At 40.4% G+C, this 14,693-nt stretch overlaps 1 protein-coding gene across 2 annotated transcripts in view; it reads right to left on the bottom strand.

Annotated features, from left to right (window-relative positions):
- Positions 1-14,693, bottom strand: part of cttnbp2 (cortactin binding protein 2) — a 50,925-nt gene that overhangs the window by 16,436 nt on the left and 19,796 nt on the right. For both annotated transcript variants that reach the window (XR_007926183.1, XM_051870254.1), the window contains exons 3-11: positions 10,634-10,858; positions 7,570-9,010; positions 4,972-5,178; positions 4,748-4,847; positions 4,083-4,233; positions 3,433-3,660; positions 3,201-3,318; positions 2,823-3,080; positions 186-281 (exon numbers count right to left, since the gene is read on the bottom strand). Coding sequence is in view for 1 of the 2 variants with exons in the window: in XM_051870254.1 (XP_051726214.1) it covers positions 186-281; positions 2,823-3,080; positions 3,201-3,318; positions 3,433-3,660; positions 4,083-4,233; positions 4,748-4,847; positions 4,972-5,178; positions 7,570-9,010; positions 10,634-10,858 (2,824 nt within the window). In the remaining variant the exon portion in view is untranslated. The remainder of the gene's footprint in view (positions 1-185; positions 282-2,822; positions 3,081-3,200; positions 3,319-3,432; positions 3,661-4,082; positions 4,234-4,747; positions 4,848-4,971; positions 5,179-7,569; positions 9,011-10,633; positions 10,859-14,693) is intronic.

The following is a 14,693-nucleotide window of genomic DNA, read 5'->3' as shown; positions in this document are numbered from 1 at the left end:
TATTTTTTAAAATAACTATTTTCTATTTTTTTTATTTTTAAATGTTATTTATTCCTGTGATGGCATAGCTGAATTTTCAGTGTAACCTGTTAATATGGGTGCCAAATTTAATATGGACTGTTTATGCGAGGTGCAAAACAGGCCTTATTTTTAAAGAGACTAAATGAAACGACTGCAAAGCTCACCTTTAAGATGTATGGTAATACGTTGACTCAGGCGTTTTCGAATGAGGTCCCAAGGAGACTGGGCCAGTTCCTGCCCCGGCAGCCAGACAGCATCACCTGAACAAGAAAATTCATTTAGGAAAGAGGGATAGATTTTCTAGATGTATGTATCCGCTTATGGTGAAAGACACGGATGTGTAATCTTTACTGACATGGGAGCAGTTTTCATCTAGTGTTTTTCAAACTTGAGAGGCATGATAAATGAGCTTTTATCCTCCTGTCTCTCTTTCCTGTCTGTCAGTCCCCTCATGTTTTCTGTCTGGAATAGTAGATAGTCATCAAGTTGCTCTCTGTAGGCCAAATCGCTTCATTTTGACATCTGCTCTTGGTGTTTGGAAACATCTTGTCTTAAGGGAGGAGTTGAGTGTAAACAAAAAAAAAGAAGTGGTGAGAGAAAGAGTGCAAAAGAGACAGAGAGAAGGCCAGAGGGGTGTGAAAGAGATAGGTGAGAACTTGGAGAAGGCTAGTTTATTTTCAGCAGCCCTGCATGACAACCCTTGGGTCGAGCCAAGCGGAGTTAGACCCCTGTCCCACGTCCTTCCCTACTTGGCCCAGTGAGGTGTTGGACAACACCCAAGACAAGAGCCACATAAAAATCATGCTCACTAGAGTTAGTTTCAGAATAGAGGGTACACAATTAAATAATAGCACATTTGTGTGAATGTGTGTGTGGTGTTAAGTTCTATATTCAGAAGTTTTATATCACAAATCATACTAGTGACAGACATATTTGATATATATATAACACATATTGGGCTCTTTGGCCGTCTCTTTTTTCTTGCATCTATGACAACAAGAGTTTAAATTCGCTGAGGTGGGGAAATTAAAACTTGAACAGTAACCAAGGGCAATTCAGGAAGCGCAGCAGCTGTTCAGAAGGCTGGGGTCATCCGAGAATAGCCATCGCAAACGTGTCTCTACGCTACAGGTTGCATTTCAAAGCAATCGTGAAACGATCATGGCTGCTTCTGCACTGTGCATTCAAACATGTCAGTGAAGGGGTAAAAACAAAAAAACAAAAAAAACAAATGAATAAATAATAAGTAAAAACAAAATATTATATATATAGTTGCAATCAAAATTATTCAACCCCCTTAACCTGCAAGACATTTTGCTGCTGAGAACAAAATTTTATGAAAACAATTAATCAAAGGCATCAGTAAACTATTATACAAAGTTTATTAATACACATTTGTGTGATTCCGAGAATGTAAAGTTGATAAAAAAAAAAAAAAAAACTGACTCTAAACATACATGTACAAAATTCAACCCCCAAAAGTGCAGAATCTTTTATTCTTTATAACCTCCAAAAAACGCTGCCTGTAAGTGCTTAGAAGCTTCTGGTGTTCTTCTGCTCATAAGCTTTGCCTTTTTTGCACCAGACGTACCGCTGATCCATGGGTCCAAAAAGTTCCAGTTTGGTCACATGCCTCCATACAACATTTTTCCACAACTCCACAGATATCCAAATGAATTTAAGCATATTCAAGTCAGCCTTTTATGTTCTTCTTGGTCAAGAGTGACATTCAGCAAAGCTGCAAAGCTTATGAGCAGAAGAACACCATCTCCATGGTCAAACATGGAGGTGGTCCAGTCTTGTTATGGGGGTTCTTTGCTGTTGCAGGAAGTAGAAATCTTGACTGTATGAAGGACATCATGAATTCTTTGAAGTATCAAGCCATTTTGGCAAAGATGGTGATGCCTTCGGTGCGGAGACTGAAGTCTGATGATCAATGGACTTTCCTGCAGGACAGCCGTCCCAAAGTATACATCCAAATCTACTTAAGTTTGGTTCAGGGATCAGACGTAGATTGTTCTTGAGTGGCCTGTACAGTCTTCAGATTGAAATCTCATTGAAAATATTCGGTGGAATTTGTAGGAAAGCAGTGGTAACATGGAAACCAAAGACTATCAGTGATCTGGAAGCTTTTTCAAGCGAGGAATGGGCCAAGATAGCAGTAGAGAGGTGACAGAAGCTTCTGAGCACTTACAGGCAGCGTTTGAGTTATAAAGAATAAATGATTCTGCACAAAATGTGACTTTTGGGCGTTGAATAATTTTGTACATGAATGTTTAGAGCCAGTTTAACTTTTTCATTTTTCATCAACTTTACATTATCGGAATCACTCAAATGTGTATTAATAAACTTTGTATAATAGTTTACTGATGCCTTTGATGAATTGTTTTCATAAAATTTTGTTCTCAGCAGCAAAATGTCTTGCAGTTAAGGGGGTTGAATAATTTTGATTGCAACTGTATATATATACATATATATATATATATATATGTGTGTGTGTGTGTGTGTGTATAGATTTCACTAATGAAAACTAGATTTTTTTTTATGTAGGGGGATTTATAAATTATATAGACTACCGTTCAAAAATTTGAGGTCAGTTACATTTTTCTTTTTAAAGAAATAATAAGAAATATTTCAAATGTTGAAAAATCAGCATATTAGGATGATTTCTGAAGAATCATATGACTCTGAAACAGGATTTGGCACCCCTGTTATAAATAGAATCAAATTAAATGGGCACAAATTAATCTAAATTTCTTTGGCAAGTAGCTAGTTACACTGTAAGATGTATATGTGTTTACCTATAATCACAGAGGCCATGCTGTTAGTAGAGAGGCCCAAAGTGTCCGCTCTACCCAGAACTTCCTGCAGTTCCCACCTCCCACAAATTAGCTGGAGGTGATTGGTCAGCAGGTAACTCAAGCTTCCTGTTAACTCTTCCCAGCTAATATTGCGCTGAATTGTAACTTTGCCAACAGTGCATCCATCCTCCAGGAGATCCACAGGGCAAAGACGCTCCGGTGAGCCCATAAGCACCTGTACAACTACTGTGTACAAATCTAAAGTAGGGCAGAAAACAAAAGTTAAGGCTGTGGTCACTTAAGCCAACTATCACATAGTGGCTAAACCTGCCAAACTATCACATTTGTACAAAGTTCTATAGCTTAAATTATACTCACCCAGGTTCTCTAATAGATCTTTGCAGTCATCTGTGGCAACATCATGTATGGTGCGATTGCATTTGTCCCTCTTCTCCATGTCCTGTTGACTGTGGCTACACAAGACCTCCAGGCATTTCTGCAAAGCAGGAGACATGTAAGCATTCAAGGCACCATATGTGTTATCAGCCACTTCTAACTCTTCTTTTCTGGTGTGAAATAGTCTACTTAGCATCAAACTCAAACATGTCACCTTGTAGCCCCTGGATGCAGCAATATGGGCAGCAGTCCAGCCATCCTGGTTACTGTGGTTGAGGATGTGACTGGCTTTGGTTATGCCAGGGTGTTGGAGCTCCTGATTGGAGTCTGAAGGAGATGCAGGGAGACCCAGGTCTGGTTCAGGTGATGGGTGGTATAGCAGGAGCTTCAGAGGGCCCACATGACCTGAACTGACTGCAGCGTGCAGAGCGGTGCAGTTGTCCTGAAAATAACAAACACTTAAGTGCAAGTGCAAGAGGTCTTTTTGAGAAGTCTACAAACTTACTTATGTACAGATATACACATACTTACAACAAAACAGATCAAAAAATACAATCACAGCAAATATAAAAACAGAAAACCACCTTAATTTAGACCTTAAGAATTTCCCAGGATATTTTGGGGATTTTTTCAGACCAGTAAATTAGAGCAAACTGAGAAAACATCCAGGGCATAATTAAGTGTTTCTAAAATAGGAACCGTAATTACATTCTGAGCAACACATTGACAGCAAAATACCCACGCTCAACTGTTAAGGTAACCATGGAGATGAACAGAGGGGCAGTATTTCCTAACGTGTTTAAGAACACAGAATGTAATTGACATTTGAGAGACACTGGTGTCAGTGCGGAACTGAAAACTCACAGTCGTGACATGTGAACGGTCTGCTCCTGCATCTAGCAAGACTTTCACGCACTCCACATGTCCCTGTTCGCAGGCCAGGTACAGAGGGGTCCTTCCCTGCGAACACTCCTTCTCCAAATCAGCTCCACATTTTACAAGAGCTTTCACACACCTGTCGATGAAAGATCAGCTGAGATTGGTATCATTGCATAGAGAAAAACTTCAGAGAAAAAATTTTCTAGATATCGTAAACCCTGGTTACACCCGGCACTACCATCCGATTTAGTTGACTTGATCACAACCAGGCAGCACTAAATACACATGCAAAAGACGTTTTGTCATCTGATTAATCAAACCCCTTGCTGCAGTAGTCATGTGACTACATCACATTTTATTTAAAACGCTAATCCGTCTTGGATGCATCCTGGACAACAGTGACACAGTACCACCTACTCACCAGTCAATCATTCACTGCATCAAAGCAAAGGTTTTAAAACATGCCAAGAAAAGAACTGTCCAATCTAAAATTTCAGAAAAAAAAATCGTAGTCTGTCTTGTGATCAGATCATCCGATATGAAATTTAATAACAGTGCCATAAGATGTGCAAATGTGTCACTGTTCTTGAAAACACAATAAAAGAGCTAAAACACTATAATAGCAAAGGAAAGGAGAACAGAGGACCCACCCATGGTGACCATTTTCAGCAGCGGCATGTAGCGGCGTAAATCCTGTTTTATCGGCAGCTTCAGCAGATGCCCCTGAAGTCAGCAGCAGATTTAAGCAGTCTATAGAATAGACATAAACACATTATTTACACACACATATATATATATACAAAAGCGAAAAATGCAAGCAAAATTCAATCATTTTTATGCATACTGTACACATGCTAATCTCACCAGCACATACCTGTGTGTCCATTAAGAGCAGCAGAGATCAAGGCAGAGGTTAATTCATGATGACGATGATGAATATCCAATAGTGGATCTTGGTTAAGCAGCATAGACAATAAAGTGACATTTCCCTGGGAAGCAGCTTGGAGGAGAAGGGTTTGCCCGTCATCCAGGGGGACGGGGTCACCGCAGGTTAGCGTGGGGACTATGGAGGGACACCAGCCTGGGAGGGTTCAAGCAACAGCAGTAACTAGTGAGGCAGGGTGCTTGTGTTGTGTCAAAATGTGTTCCCTGAACCAAAACATTACCCAGAAGAACGACTCCATTTGTCATTCAGAAATAATTTAAGGCCACTGGCGCAGTGAGTATTTTGTAGTTCAGTAAACAAATTACCCTACCGAAAGATACAAAATGTGTGTTCGAGAGGAAATGAGAAGTAAGCCAAATTCGGTTAAAACAAAGGATAAATGTTTATGTGACGTACACATTTTGGCACAACATTGGAAATGTATTATTCTAGAGAGTGTATCTGCAAACCACACCCTCTATCCTACAAATCAGATTATTTTTCAAATGCTCAAGTCAACTTCATCTGTTTTTAGGTCAGGCATAAAACAAATCAAATAAAAGACATAACTCAACTGGATAAATCAAATCAGGCAGCAGGCGGTTTATGGTTTATTAATGAAAGTCACGCATCATAAATTATGTCAGTCAAACTGAAACATTCTAAACATGGTGCTGATTGTGTGAGACATGTCAATTAGACAGCGTTAGAAATATGGAAAGTACAGCAGAGAAACAGATGAAATTTGAAAGCACAAAGCACAGGAATACTACTGGCAAATTGGTACTTTGTATGTGAAAACAGAATTCAAATAACTCATTTTGCAGTGTGGATGTAACTAGTCTAGTATCTGAGTGCTAATGCTAAGCATGTTTGTAAATAGCTTTGTCTCTAGGGATTCTCTGTGTTTATCTTGGTTAGTGGAGGGAGTTGGGAGAGAGAGATAGAGATAGGCTGTTTCATTGAGGTCCAGTGGAAAGCATAAGATTATTGGCTCTTTTCTGGGTTAAAATGGGCGGCAAAGAGAGCAGAGGAGCCTCAGAGAACTGCCATGGCTGAGTGGCTGCAGAGAGAGGAAGAAAAGTGCTAATTTTTAGCATTTAGCGATGACAGCTAGCTACCGACATCTTTCCGAGCTACCCTGTGGATTAGTCTCTAGTGACATTAAAGAAAAAGACTCTGTTGGAATACTTGCTCTGCCTTCAATGGTGTTACAACTGTCTTTCTTTGGTGTTCTCAGAGAGCTATGGAGAGGCCTGCAGAGACAGGGTGGTATTTCAAAATATGAGAGAACTCTAAAGCTTCTGACACTGTTTCCAAAGGGGAAAATCTAACTGCAATTGGAGCTGTCTCATATATTTGGCTTACAGACCAATGCATGACTCCACCTAACTGACATCTCTGTCAAAGCAAGAACTACCCTGCTGAAAAGACCAGCATATGTTGTGTCTTTGATGTTGGTCCTCAGTCTAGGATGTTGTTGTACTGGTGTCTCCACTAGGCTTCTTAATTAGCTTAACCAGCAAGACTTTACAAGAAAGACCATACTGGTTGACCAGCAACTAACACCAAATCGACACTAACCAGCCGGATCAGCAAGGACATTCCTGCTTATCTAGGTGGTCTTTTAGGAGGGTAGCATTTTATTCTACGACAGGGGTGTCCAACCCTGCTCTGGGAGGGCTAAACTGTAGAGTTTAGCTCCAACCGTATTCAAAAACACCTGAATCAGCTACGTCTTAAGGATAACTACAAACTTTCAGACAGGTGTGTTGGAGCTAAACTTTGCAGGACATTGGCACTCCAGGAGAAGGATTGGACACCTCTGCTCTAAGATACGAATTTACACTTCTCAAACAAAGACATCAATGGTATATCTTAAATGCAGAAGTAATTGCTATTGTGCAGAACCAATGCATAGAGACATATTTATGAATATTCAAGTGCAAGTCACGACATATACAATTGGATTAGTTGTCCAGAAACGTCTATGAAACCATTGAACGAAACGTTTAAAAATGCAGGGATCAACACCACATTCACAAGCTGCTTTACAGTAGGTCAAACAAAGAACAGATGGCAGCATGGACACGGTGGTGTGGTTAGTTTAAGACATTGTGGAATATGGTTAGTGATGGAACACAGGAGAGGCAGAACCATGCTGTAGGTCAATGGGAGGAAAGGGGAAAGAGCAGCCTCTGGCATCAGCTTCAGAATGGGTTACAGGAAAGACCCCTAGAGACCTGCATCATCAAGAGAGGGTCAACCTGAGCTATTCATATCTATGAGTGCTTTGGTCAAGAAACTGTCCAGACATGAATAGGTGCCCTCAAGAATCGTAAAAATGCTCTTTTCTTGGTTATGTTGAAGTACTGTGTTTCAACCAGCAGGTAACCCTAGTAGAGTATGAATACTCCTCTCTTGGTTACTCCAAGTCTATGTCCTCCTCTGCTAGGTCTTACTGAGGAATACATCAAGAATGGAAAAGGAGGGGAGTAGAAAGGAGAAGCAGTGAAAGTAAGGGTGAAACACAGAGCACCCTTTTACCTGATGCTGCTGCCAGGGTGCTGCCCGGGTGCTGGGGACTATGGGACGGAAGACTAGGTGGGTTTATGGAGGGACTAATGACAATGGTAGCTGTGGAGGAGGTGGTGACAGGGGGACACTCCACACATGCTGCTGTCGGCTGCTGCCCCCATGGCCAGCCAGTACAGGAAGCACCCACCTGTGACGCAGTCAAGGCTGGGACTGTACCGCCCAAATCTAAGGAGGGCTTTGGAGGAAGCTGAGGGGTGGCAGTTGATTTGGCAAGGCCCACCCCCAGTCCTGTTCCTGGGGACCTGCTGGCTTCACCTACTACTTTGATTGGTGGGTGTGGAGGGGATGGTGTCTGGGACAGTCCTGGTTTTTTTGGTGGGATGGGGGGTGGGTTACCCCTGTCAATGCGGGCCACAGTTGGTGATTTAAGGCCTATCTGGGGGTGGCCTAAACGCCCTGCGAAGGGTCCCCCCTCAGATGTGGAGTGTGGCAAACCAGGCCGAAGGGCTGCAGGGGGTCCCCCTGCTGGAGGGCTTGTGAAGCGGGAGAGAACCTGTGTGACCGTGTGGCGAGCCTGCTGTTTGGCTGCAAAGTTATCTCGATTTGTGGGGGACAGGTCGCGGGAAGGGGGACTCTGGTTTGCGGTTCCATTTTGGTCCTGCTCTGAGGCAGAGGGTTGGAATTTGTAACGGGCCGCCTGGACGCGGGGACTGACCCCAGTCGGCAAGGTAGCGGACACACCAGGTGAATGTGAGCCATGTGGATGCGTTTGGCCCTCTCCTCCATTTTCTGCCTGAGAGCTCCCGTGGTGTAACCCCCGTCCAGCACTGGAAGTCTTAGGTAGGTTCATGCTAACATAGGTAGAACTTGTAGGCTTGACTGGGATGGAGAGTGGCACCTTCTTAGCTGCTTCATTTTCATCTGTCTGAGAGGAAGCAGTCTTGTAGACGGTTGCCTCAGTGCCCACAGCCACGGATGCCATAGTCTTGGGTTTAACTGGGGCAGTTGCTGGGGTGACAGAAGGAAGTGGTGGGGCATCTTTGCATCGCTCAGTTTTTAGCTGCTCCACCTGCTGGCGGAGATTCTCACTTTCAGCCCGCAGCTCCGCAGCCCGCGTCTCCTCGCGGCTAAGCCTGGCACGTAGCTGCTCTCGTTCTGTGTCAAACTCGGCCAGCTGTTTCTCCATCTCCGCTTCCATCTGTTGGCTACGACGTCGCTCAGATGCCAGTTCTTCCTCCAGTCGTCCCACAGAACGGCTGTCCTGCTCAGTACGGGATGAGAGCTCCTCAAAACGCTGGTTCTCTTCAACCACACGAGCGGCTAGCTGCTTGCATTCATGCACCAGTGACATCACCACGTGTTTGTTTTTCTCTCGCTCATCCTTCAGCTGAGCCGACAGCTTCCTGTGTTCCTGCTCCAGGCTCTGCAGCTGCAGTTTCTCCATTTCAAGCTAGACAGCAGCAGCAGGGCAAATGTGAGAATCGCAGAGAGCAGATAATACACACAAAAAGCAAGACACTAATTATTAAACAATTAAAGATACATCGGTCTTTCAGACTAAACTTTGTAAACATGCCTTGAAAATTACTTTAAAATCAAGTACAATTAAACTTGGAGAAAAATCCTCAAATCAGAAGTTACTCTTAAGTTAACCTTACAGTACATAATTATCTGTTTATGTCTAAGCTCCACCAATTAAGGTTTTTCATTAATATATCAGTGTTTTTCTACATTTTTTCTGAGCCAGACAATTAAAAAATTACCCCAAATCTATTTTGGAGACTGTGTGTAAAGTATGTTTACACACTTTGTAAAGTATGTTAAGGGATCAGTACTCGTGTTAAGTTGAGCTGAGCTGATCACTTCACTCATGTGTGATAGCAGTTTGACCTTTGAGGTATCAGTTGCTTTTAATTTGATAATCAACAGGGAACTGAATGTCAAAAAGGGGGACACACTACTAACATCAACTTCTGAAATACTACCATCAACTGTTGAGCAATACAATACATGCAAGAAAAAAACTTTTTGACACTACAAGTTATAGATAGAGGAGTTATAGGAGTACAAGCTTTATTTGCAGATTTACGCTGCTTAGCCTATGAATAAATGAACACTTCCAGAAATAATGAGATAACAAAAGAAAACACTTAAGCACAGTGGCCAGACAGAAATCACTATGATAAAAGACTATGTTTATACTATTCGTAAACATCTATACTGTATACTATATGAGGTGTTGTATTTAACTACAGTACCAATGCAATAAGAGAACTGTCACCATAACAACCAAGCACAAGTGTTTATTATTGGAACAGGGAGCTCAGTTCACTCTGTCACTGTAACATGTAAATATGCATGCTATGTACCTATATATAAACTGTATCTTATAATACATAATAGGCTTATCCTAAAATAAAACTGAAGCCACTGAGATGGTGAACACAGCTGATATCTGGTCTGCAGGAGTGGTGTACAGTGAAGGGTCAGGGGTCACTTGGAAGAAGCACGCCTGTGTGTGTGTTTTTAAAGTTCAAGGCCTGCATTGATACCATGTAGCTTGTATTCTTTGTAGCACTATCTCAAATAGTGAGATATAGATTTACGGATGTGTTTGGCAGAGTGTTTTAGAGCTTAGCATCCATTTCTCTCCTTCTCTGACACCTCCTCCTCTTCTTCTGAGATACCATTATTGCTCGCTTTGTCTGGAGCTCTCTTTCTTACTCTTCTTTTATGACATGTACTATCCTTTCATGGAGGTTAGAAAAAGTGGATTTTTTTCATCAATTGTGCCAGAACAGTATCAGCATAGACTGTGTAGACACCCCCCCCTCCTTAAAAAGACACACACAGGTGCACACATTGCATACTAAAGTATATTCCGAGAATAACTAGGAACACCTCAGCAAACCTCTGACAGCAAACTTAATCATGTCAACATAATCCTACAGAAAAGGATGACTTGTTTCAGATAGAATATGTAAATACTCTTGGAATAATTCACACACAATCCTTCCTGTAGTCTTGTCCTGTTAAACATACAGAAAACACACAATTATCACACAGATCTTACCCTTTTCTGTCTGCTCTCAGCAGCTGAGAGCTGGGCAGACATCCTCTCCTGCATTTTGCGGCAGTGGGCCATAACAGCTTCCAGCACAGTGATGGGGCTCGCGCTAACAGGCCTACGGTCCTTTGGTCCTGTTCCTGACTCAAAGTCCCTCTGCAAGGCGAGGAATGGGTCCGTCAGACTGAACTGTCCATATCGCTCCTGCAGGAATACTTCTTTTCTTCGAGCCTATTAAGGAAAATTTTGAAGTTTTAAAAGATAGTTTTTTTTCAATAGCTTTGCATTTTCACAACTGTCTGTATCTAATATTACTCAAAATTACCCTTGTTTGGACACTCACATATATAAATATTTAGTTAAGGTAGATTAAGGTGTGTATATGAGACAAAATTCTGATACAGGAACACAGTATGCAAGCTGTCTTTTTCAGATTTCCAGAAACAGGAATATTGGCTTAATTTGGTTATGGCAGTCAGGCTATTTTTTTTTTTTATACATAGTGTTTACATAAAATAGGAATGAGGCCAAATTCTAATCAATGTCTGAGTAATCTTGTGCATGTAAAGGCAATAAAAAACAAAACTTCTAGAGATCAAGAGGTAAATACGACTCCTAGCATCATTATGGTGCCAATGTGGTACATGTGGGATGCTGGCAAATCATTGTCAAATAACACAGAGTAATTATTACACATTATGTTTCCTCTGTGATGCATGTACAGTGGTGTGTAAGTAAAAAGGTCTTCATGACTTAATGTGCTTTGGCCACAAGACGAACCTCCAACCTTGCTCGTGATCGTGTGGGTATATGCTTTGGGAATTGTTTGAGTGTGGGATCTTATTAGTGCACAAACAATTGTGTACTACTAACTAAGGCAAACTTTAATAACAAAAGAAGCATTTAAACTCTTCTACTTTCCAATGCAAAGACACACACAAACCTCTTAATACATCCTGACATGTTGCATGCAAACATACATGCTCACAAAGAGTAGGTCAGCACTTTTTCAGGTGTGATCATTAAGCGTGACATTTATTTAGGCTGTGTCAAGACCAGCTGGCCATCTCAGCAGGGTCAGCAAAGGGCCAACCCTGTCACCCCACGGCAAACAACGAAATACAAATGTGATGTTTTCTTTGACACAAATCAACATGAATGACTGACTGTATTTCAGTCAAAGAAGGAGATGCTACACAGATTCAGGAGTGAAGCAACCATGTTAACTGTAACTTGGGTTAAGAGGCTAACTGGTTGCATCTGTATCACAATGCAAGAATTCGGTAAAAAATTCAGTAAAAAAATATAATTTTAAAGGTAAAAGACTGTAAAAAAAAAATATTGCTATGGTAAAAACCTGTTAGTTGGTAACAGTGAGTTACCTTACTATATACAATGGAAAAACTGTAATAGATACAGTATAACAGGACAATTCATGTAATTTCACATTAAAATACTGTTAAAGGTTAAAAGGTACAGTTTTTAGAAAGTGAAAAAGAATAAGTCATTTTATAATTTACTGTGAAAAAAAATCACATTTGATGGTTTTTCATTTAAAAAATTATGTTTATTCTTAGTTTTTTGTTGTCAGTTATGTATATTAGGGTTTTATTTTGCATCTTACATTGTTAAGATTGATGAGATTGGTGTCATTTGATAAGGCAGAAATATATTATTTGTAGCTTTTCATAATTCAGTGGAAAATGAATAGAAATTATGATACAGTCTAAAAAATATGAAGTTAACATGTGAAAACAGCAATATTTCTCCAAATGTGTACACTTTTGGACTAAATGCCCTATTGTGTCATTAAGTCCTGTGAATGCAAATGAACCAGAGCAGACGTGATTGAGTATGGATGTGTCTTGTTATCCTATTCTAATTATGAAATTACTGTCACTGTAACCATTTTTATCACAAACAGTGGTCGAATATCGAAGTCCTAAATCCCTCTAATGATACACAGTTTGCCAGGACTGAATACGAATGTCATGTATAGCATGCAGTTGATGTAAATAACAGTAATCTGAGGCAGCCTGCGATCTTTGTGTGATAAGTGGTTAATGTTTAATTATGTTAAATTAATGTTACATTACAATAATGTTTAGAATGTTTTTTATTTTAGTGTGGTGCATGAATGGTGTTTTGTATTTGCTTGTATGACACTGTGAAGCTTCTATATAGTATGTGTGTTCTATATAAGTATTTGTGGAAAAGCTACATCTGATGACCTTTGATTCATCATGTGGCTTTCTCTGTACCACCTGACACTATATTATAAAGAGTACAAAACAGATTTTAGTACTTTGGTATATTAACATTATATATGTTAGTGATATTTTTTACTGTAAATTTGTAAAGCTTAAAATGTTGCTACCGTACTTTTTTTTTCCCTGTAGAGTTCTGGCAACCACAGCTGCCATTTTTTATCGTAAATTTCACAGATTTTTTTCATAGTGTAAGACACAGATGCAGTTAAATGACTCGAAGAACATTATAGGGGACTCAGTGTCACAAAACATGCTCAGTGTCAGGGAACCCACTGGGCTGATCTACACTACCCATCTGTCCAGGATAAGTAATGCTATAAAATGAACAAGCAGATCAAATGGGAGAGTTTTTCTCTCTACAGGGTGTCCCTATTTAGTCTGTGTACTGAAAGCAGGAACCATGCAAAGAGCACAAAGCATCCTGGAGGCTAATGCCCAGCTACTGCTTCACCAAAGAAGGAAATAATCAACATACAGATGTACAAACACACACACACGCGAACTGGATGACTCTCATTGCAAGTGTCAAGATCGGTTTACTTCTGCTGTGTATCATGGCTTTCAAGGGCATAAAAGTTCACTAAGTGAGTTGCTTTCAGTCCACTTAACACGAACAGACAAACCAGTGCTGGACTAGGCTTATTTCATTATGAGTGCAGTCTGCCATATAAGTGGAAAACAAAAGGAAGTAGGTGAGAAAAATTGGAGCCAGCTTCAAATCAAAGGAATGTACATGGACGGATGATGTTTCAAACAGACTGAGCATTAGACCATGGTCTACAACAGAATATTGATCAAGTGGAAAGGAATGATTTATCTTTTTCACAGTCCTTTTCGTGGTCATTCCTATTATGCAGTACAACTCTTTAACCTTGCATTTTACCCGCTTATGTTGTAATTTAAGGCAGTATTTTTATATATATAAACGGTATGCTACAAATATGCTCTGGTCAACCTAAGGCACTTTATTTTTATTTTTTATACTACAAATTTCTGTAATATTATCAGACTGGATGGAAGCTAATGTCACAAAACATTGCAGAATTCATCAGATTCATTGATAATACTTACTTATATTTATGCTGTTGCTCTCAATGATGTCACTTTGAGGATGATCATGTCATTAAAGGGATAGTTCACCCAAAAATTTAAATTCTGTCATAATTTACTCACCCTCAAGTAGTTCCAACCCTGTATGAATTTCTTTGTCCTACTGACCAAGTAGGACGTCAGTAACCGAACAGATCTCGCCCCCCATTACCATTTTTCCTACTATGGTAGCAAATAGGGGGTGAGATCTGTTTGGTTACTGACATTCTTCCACATATCTTCCTTTGTGTTCAGCAGAACAAAGAAATTCATACAGGAACTACTTGAGGGTGAATAAATTATGACAGAATTTAAATTTTTGGGTGAACTATCCCTTTAAGGAGATGACTTTTGTAAGTTAAAGGGATATGACAAAAGACTAATGAATAGAAAGTGATATTGACACAGGAAACTGATAATATATATATTGAAACAATTTAAAAAAATATATTTCATAGAGATATTAAAATGTACTTCAGAGTAGGAATGGCCCAGGAGCTGACAGAGAAACAGAGAGCAAATTAAAACATACTCCTGTCATTCTGACCAACAACTGTGAAGGACCTAGTAAACATTGCAAAGTCTTGAGGAAAAGAGAGCAGGGGAGCATGAGGAGGGGGTTGAGGGAGAGACTGAGAAAAAAAGAGAGAGAGATCTAAAGAGATGGGAGTCTGGAGGCGGGAGAATCGTCTGTGTGTCATGGCAGA

The sequence above is a fragment of the Ctenopharyngodon idella genome, chromosome 18, assembly GCF_019924925.1.
Source record: "Ctenopharyngodon idella isolate HZGC_01 chromosome 18, HZGC01, whole genome shotgun sequence".
In the NCBI taxonomy this organism is placed as follows: Eukaryota; Metazoa; Chordata; class Actinopteri; order Cypriniformes; family Xenocyprididae; genus Ctenopharyngodon; species Ctenopharyngodon idella.
This window is presented reverse-complemented; position numbering and strand designations above follow the sequence as displayed.